The sequence below is a fragment of the Natator depressus genome, chromosome 10, assembly GCF_965152275.1.
Source record: "Natator depressus isolate rNatDep1 chromosome 10, rNatDep2.hap1, whole genome shotgun sequence".
In the NCBI taxonomy this organism is placed as follows: domain Eukaryota; kingdom Metazoa; phylum Chordata; order Testudines; family Cheloniidae; genus Natator; species Natator depressus.
The window spans coordinates 15,765,840-15,772,515 of record NC_134243.1 but is presented as its reverse complement, the minus strand read 5'-3'; the positions used below and the strand labels follow the sequence as shown (position 1 = coordinate 15,772,515).

Below are 6,676 nucleotides of genomic sequence, written 5' to 3'. Positions count from 1 at the left end.
GACATAATTTACATTTTTAATATGAAAAACAAACAGAAAACCACCTTCCTAACAAACAATAGAAAAATCTTTTGTGCCTTCTTTGTAGATTACAAATTAAAAAAAAGTGAAAGTCCCACCCAGCCCACCACTTTTTTTTTTGAAGGTCACCTTTAGAACCACCTTCTTCTGTATATAGCACCTGATTTTACAAGATGTAAATATGTGCTCTACATCAGAATCAATGCTGTGGTTTTGTCTTTATTTTATTGGTAAATGTTTTCCTTCTGAATACTACTTAGCACTTAGATAATATGTGTCAAAATGCTTTACAAAAGCCCCAATACAATATAAAGTCAAGTTCAAGGTCCTGGTCCTTATCTTCCAGGCTCTCAATAGCCCGGACCCAGCATATCTAAAAGATCACCTAAACTTTTGTGATGAAGACTGTGGTCCACACCTCTGCTCCCCTGACACAATGGAACTTTCTACCATAAGGATAAAGCTCATCTGTGTAGGGGGCAGCTGCTGCGGTGCCAGAACCGAGGGCAGCCAGCTCATCATCGGCCATAGCCATCAGCAGCCGATAAGGGAGGAAAAGAAGGGCAAGGTGAGAAGGCACAGAATATAGGCAGATGGACAGCATGGGGCACAGGAGGCTGCTGGGGGGTCACATGGACTGGGATTCAGAAGGGCAAATTGGGGGGACAGATTGGGGTGGGGCTGAATGGGAGTTTTGGTGCAGGGCCATATGGGAGCAGGGGTGGCTGAGTGTGGGTGCAAGGACAATGGGGGTGGGGGGTGCATGGGAGCACGGGTGGCTGAATGGGGGTGTGGGGACACATGGGGATGGGGAGGGGTGTGTGTGGGGTATGTGATGACTGAGTGGGGGTGCAGGGATACATGGAAATAAGGGAATGCATGGGGATGGGGAGGAGGGTGCAGGGGCACATGGGGATGTGGAGGAAGGGTTGCTAAGTGGGGGTGCAGGGACACATGGGAATGGGGAGAGGGTGTTGGGACAGATGGGGACGGGGCAGATGTGCTTGACTGATTGGGAGAGGCTAAGGGTCTGCATTGGGGAAGCTCCCCAACTCCCTAACAATTCCTACCCCCTGGAAAAAAACCTGTTCCATAGTTCTTGCACCCATACCCAACAACCCTCCAGGTTCACTCATAGGCTCTTTCCCAGCAATTATTTCCCTCTCCCTCAGCTCCTCTGTTACCCTGACTTCCCGAAGCCTTTGCACTGCTTCTGAGGGGTATGGAAAATAAACCTGTATTGTAGTTTAAATGAATTATTACTCAAAGTTCTGTATTAATATGGCTAGTAAGGAATCTATTTGTCAAAAAATATTTCCTGAATATTTGTTATCTGTATTGTTACAGACATACTTGTTGACAGGTATTATGAAATAAATTACCAAAATAATTGAAACTGGTTTGATTATATTGTGTTATTTTGACAAATAAAATATACAGAATGTTGCAGAATTTTAAAATATTGTACACAGAATTTTTATTTTTGTTTTGGCATAGAGTTTTTAATTTTTTGATACAGAATTCTCCCAAGAGTAACAAGTGGAGCAGTATGGGGAACTGAGAGCCTGGGCTTGGCACAGAGCCGACAGAGTGGGCTCTCAGCCCTGGGCAGTCAGGCTCTCAGCTCAGAGCTCCATGTAGTGCTGACAGGCAATATAAGTAATGCAGTGTCTACACAGACAGTACATTGTCCTAACTACATCGGCCTAAGTGCTACACCTCTCGTGGAAGTGGAGTTATTCGGTCGGTGTAGTGGGGGACTTACATCGGCGGGAGCAATGCTGTAGTGTAGATTCTTGCAGAGTTAGGTCAACGTAAGCTGCCTTACATTGACCTAACTCTGTAGTATAGACCTGGCCTGAGTAGGTTTGATTTATTATGGGCAACAGAGAGCAGTACTAACACAGAGAGAGACACAGGAGCCAGTACATTACATATGCTTGTAATCTGTGCATAGTTGAAAATTATCTGTGCTTCATACTGTAATGCTGTTTACTTGAACCACAATCTTGTTTAGTCAGCACATAAATCAAGGTTTTGTGTCTTCCTTTTAATACTTCTTTTTTTTGTACAGATGTGGTAAATTCATTAGGAGCTGTTGGTGCTCGCTACCTCTCATTATTATCAGGCCATAATGTTTAATACCTTGGCATATGTTAATATTGCTGGGGATGCTGAATTAAATTAATTGAAGCATGATTTTGGATAATTAAGGAAACATTCACTGTAATTAATAGATACTGGAGGCACTGACCCTTTTTTGGGATCAGAGGGAAATTTTTATAATTGACAGGTTTCAGAGTAGCAGCCGTGTTAGTCTGTATCCGCAAAAAGAAAAGGAGTACTTGTGGCACCTTAGAGACTAACAAATTTATTTGAGCATAAGCTTTTGTGAGCTACAGCTCACTTAATCGGATGCATGTAGTGGAAAATACAGTGGGGAGATTTTATATACACAGAGAACATGAAACAATGGGTGTTACCATACACACTGTAACAGATTATACTGCATTTGTTTACAATAAGATTATATATGATCATTTTGGTTAGAATTTGTAAGGGATTAAGCTGTTAGCAATTTAAAATAATTGTGTGCTCAAAACTGGGAAAAGTTCCGTTTGGGAACATGGTTCCACTTGATTCAGGACATCACCAGGTGTTTGGTAAAAAAGATTCCATGCCACTTTTTGTGGAGTGACAGATACTAATAATCCTCACAATTTTTTGATGCATTGAACTCTGAAAATATTATAATGGTTGTATGTATTATTAATTTCTGCTACTGCCCATTATGTGCTAGGTGCTTTCCAAATAAAAAGGAACACCTCATGCACCAAAGATCTCACAATTTAAAAACTGACCTGTCAATATCTATATTCTCAGGTGTGAGTGGGACTAGTCTGTATCTCAGTACCCCAGATCCAATGAATGCAGCCTGCACTGGAATTATTCTGATGCCCAAGCCCCTTGAAGGATGCAGTATGGGATGGGATATCCCAACCCCCAGCATTACAGGATGTAATATAGGGTGAGTATAATCTGCATGTCAATCTCTCCACCCCAAGGAGTGCAGTGGGGGGGGGGGGGGGAATTAGCCAGCTCCCTGCCTCCCAGATGTGTAGGAATCAAATTAGCCAGAGCCTCTATCCACCAGAGGCCTGTGGGGATGTGTTCAGGCCCTGGCCCCTAGGGGTGTGTGTTTGTGTGGGGGAAATGGCTGGAACAATTTGTATAGCGGGGGTGCTGAGCACTCCTACTTCCAGCACCTCGGGGCAGAGGGGGAACTGGTCAGCGCCCTCGATCCCGACGGGGGTTGGCCGTCCGGCAACCCCACTCCACACGAGGTCGACCGAGGCAGACTCCTGGCGCGTCACGGCGGGACCCGGTAGAGGGCGCAGCTGGGCGAGCTCGGCCTGGAAGGAGCCGGTACGTTCCAGCCCGCTCCGCCCCGGCTCGCTCTGCCAGGCTGCGGCGGGAAGTTGAGTCCTAGAGGTCCCGGCCATGTGGAGAGGTGGCGGGGGCGCTGCGGGGGAACGGCGGCCCAGGCTCTGGCCTAGGGCCGCGGGGCCCAACCTGCCGCCGCCCGCTATCGAGTTTCCCGAGGAAGGGCCGGAGCCGCAGTACGACGGTGAGTGAGGGGAGCCACCGTCCCCGACTCCGGCAGGAACCCGGCGGGGGGGCAGGGAAGTGCCCCCAGCTGCCGAGGGGGGAAGGGCACCTCAGCGACCCCCTCCCGCCCCAGAGGGATATTCCCTGCGGGGGCAGGGAACGGGGGCTTAATATCCCCCCCCCCCAAGCTCCTGGGGCACACTGGGAGAGCAGTGCAACTCCCCACCCCCTCCGCACAGTGGTGGGGCGAAATTGCGCCCCTTCCCCTGAGGCGAGTGGGGTACCCGCCCCCCGTGGGCCCCACTGGGGGATGATACAACCCCCCCCCCGTGTCCCCTGTCATTGGCTGGTGGGGGCGGGGGATGATGATGAAATTGGCCCTTAGTTCTTGCAAGGCGTCAGGTGCCTGGTGGTAGGGAGGGTGATGCAAGAGCAGCACAGCTGTCAATCATTAATTCCTAATTCCCACTTTTACTAAGTGTCTGCCCACTTTGTCCTCCTGAAGTATTTCTTAGGGGTTCCTGGAGACTGTGTGTTTTCTGTAGGGTCTCCGGGGCCCCTCGCTGTGTCTTTCCTCTGAGTAGGGATGACTCTGAGAATCTGGATGTTTGATGTAAACTTTTAATGTGGAAGATCGTTATTTCTCATTCCCCCTTAGGGTTATTTGGGTCTCTGGTTTTTCCTCCATTTTCCTTTCCTTCCCACTCTCCTCTTGGCTTGTGTAGGGTGCTTTTTGTTTGTTTGATTCTCCTGAGTAGTATTTAAATCTTCTATCAAAATCGTTATCCTGATCTTTTTGAAGGATAAGATTATTGTGAATTCTACAAAGCAATGGAGACTGTGTTACTGAGCTGCATTGTGAATGTTTCATTTATTAATTAAGCAGACCCCCGCCCCCCCGAAAACAGTATTTAATGGGGGGGGGGGAAGCTTTGTAATATTTCTACATAAGAGTGGCCATACTGGGTCACATTAATGGTCCATCTAGATCTTGCCGAGTATCATGTCTTCCAGCAGTGGCCAGTGCCAGATACTTTGGAGGGAATGAACAGAACAGGGCAATTATCACGTGATCCAGCCTCTATTATCCAGTATGAGCCTTAGGGACACCCAGAGCATGGGGTTGCATCCCTGACCTGAGGTTAGTTAATAGCCATTGAGGAACCTATCCTCCATTAACTTATCTAATTCTTTTTTTGGACCCAGTTGTACTTTTGGCCTTCAAAACCGCCCCTGGCAATGAATTCCACAGGCGACTGCATTGTGTGAAGAAATATTTCCTTTTGTTTGTTTTAAACCTGATGCCTATTAATTTCATTGGGTGACGCCTGGCTTTTATCTTATGTGAAGAAATAAATAACATTTCCGTATTCACTTTCTCCACACCATTAATGATTTTTTTCAGACCTTTATCATATTCCCCACTTAATTGTCTCTTTTCCAAGATGAATAGTCCCAGTCTTTTTAATCTCTTCTTCTATGGAGGCTGTTCCATATCCCTAGTCATGTTTGTTGCCCTTCTCTGTACGTTCTCTGTGTCCAATATATCTTTTTTGAGATGGAGTGACCAGAACTGTGCGCAGTATTCAAGGTGTGGGCATACCATGGATTTATATAGTGGCATTATGATATTTACTGTCTTATTATCTATCCTTTTCCTAATCATAAAATCTCAGTCTTGGAAGGGACCTCAGGAGGTCATCTGATCTAACCCCCTGCTCAAAGCAGGGCCAATCCCCAATTTTTGCCCCAGATCCTAAATGGCCTCCTCAAGGATTGAACTCATAACCTTGGGTTTAGCAGGCCAATGCTCAAACCACTGAGCTATCCCTACCTCCATGATTCCTAATGGTGGATTTGATTTAAATTAAATTGATTTAAACCACTAGTCAGGAAGACTTGATTTAATCATGGATATCTACATAAAAGTGCATTCTTGTTGGTTGTTATAACCTTAATACATATTTTTCACAACTCACAGATAGATGAAGGCTTCATTTTTAGAAGGTACACACTATACATATTTAAAGTGATTTATTTTGAAAACTTTTCAGATTAGTTTTACAGCTATATCAGAAAATGAATGACTGTTTGGTTATTTCATTTACCAAAGGAAATTGAAGCAGATCTTTATGAAGTCATTGGGAGGTGAACTATCTCTAATTCAGCAGGTTAATCATTAATATTTGGAGGATTTTCTTACCATTCTGTATTAGGAGGAGAACATCACCAGACAGACATTTAAATTGTTTTATTTAACTAAAATGACAATGTTATGTATTCTGGATTTTTTTCTTCAACAGCAAACATATAATATTTTAACAAAACAAACATGAATTTTTGAATTTAGTTAAACATTCAAGTTTTTTAAAATCAAGTTTGTTTTTGTTAAAATAGTTTTTAACTAAAATAGTTAAAATATTTTTTTTAAAAAAAGAACAAAAATTAAATTGGCTATGTCAGCCAGGTCAACATGAGAAACTTAAAATATTGGCTTCTGCAGCTAACTCAGTCATCTTCGCCTTCATTTTCCTGTTTTTTTCATAATCTGGAAAAGAAAAACAAGCTTTCCTGCTTTTTCAGGTCCCAAACAATTTCTCAGTTTGGAATGAATTAGTCCAAAGGAAGAAAATATTCTTTCTACACCGTCAGAAGAAGCTACTGCTGTTAAAAGTGAGATTATCACTTCAACAGTCTCTGAATCCAAGTGCTTAAGTGACTTCCACCAGTTCACTGGTGTGACTTTCTTTAAAACATCATCAGCAAACATATATTTCTTGAATGGTTCACCCTTAGCTCTGAAGTTTATTATAGTTGGCATTATGGAGGGATCATTGCTGGATGTCCATGTCATAGCCAACTCCTCTTCTTCAGCAGTTAAGGTTTGACCCTGGTACCGAATATTGAGAATATTTGCAAGAAAATTAGCTGGAGATAGTGCTTGTCCCAGTCGTTTTTTTAATGCTTGTAATTTAACTCTGTCATTGCATATTTCTCTTTTTAAGATCTCACTCAGTTCCTTCCAAATTTCAACAACACCAGCAAT

At 44.0% G+C, this 6,676-nt stretch overlaps 1 protein-coding gene across 6 annotated transcripts in view; it reads left to right on the top strand.

The window, feature by feature from the left end:
• Positions 1-412: 412 nt before the first annotated feature.
• The window catches only part of EIF2AK1 (eukaryotic translation initiation factor 2 alpha kinase 1), a 41,395-nt gene continuing 35,131 nt past the window's right edge, over positions 413-6,676 (top strand). For 2 of the 6 annotated variants that reach the window (XM_074965291.1, XM_074965290.1), the window contains exon 1: positions 3,407-3,649. In XM_074965291.1, coding sequence (XP_074821392.1) covers positions 3,523-3,649 — 127 coding nt within the window. In that variant the 5' untranslated portion in view covers positions 3,407-3,522. Of the gene's footprint in view, positions 590-2,904; positions 3,050-3,375; positions 3,650-6,676 lie in introns of those variants that run through there. The other 4 variants (XM_074965289.1, XM_074965288.1, XM_074965293.1 and 1 more) reach the window with 3 other exon arrangements.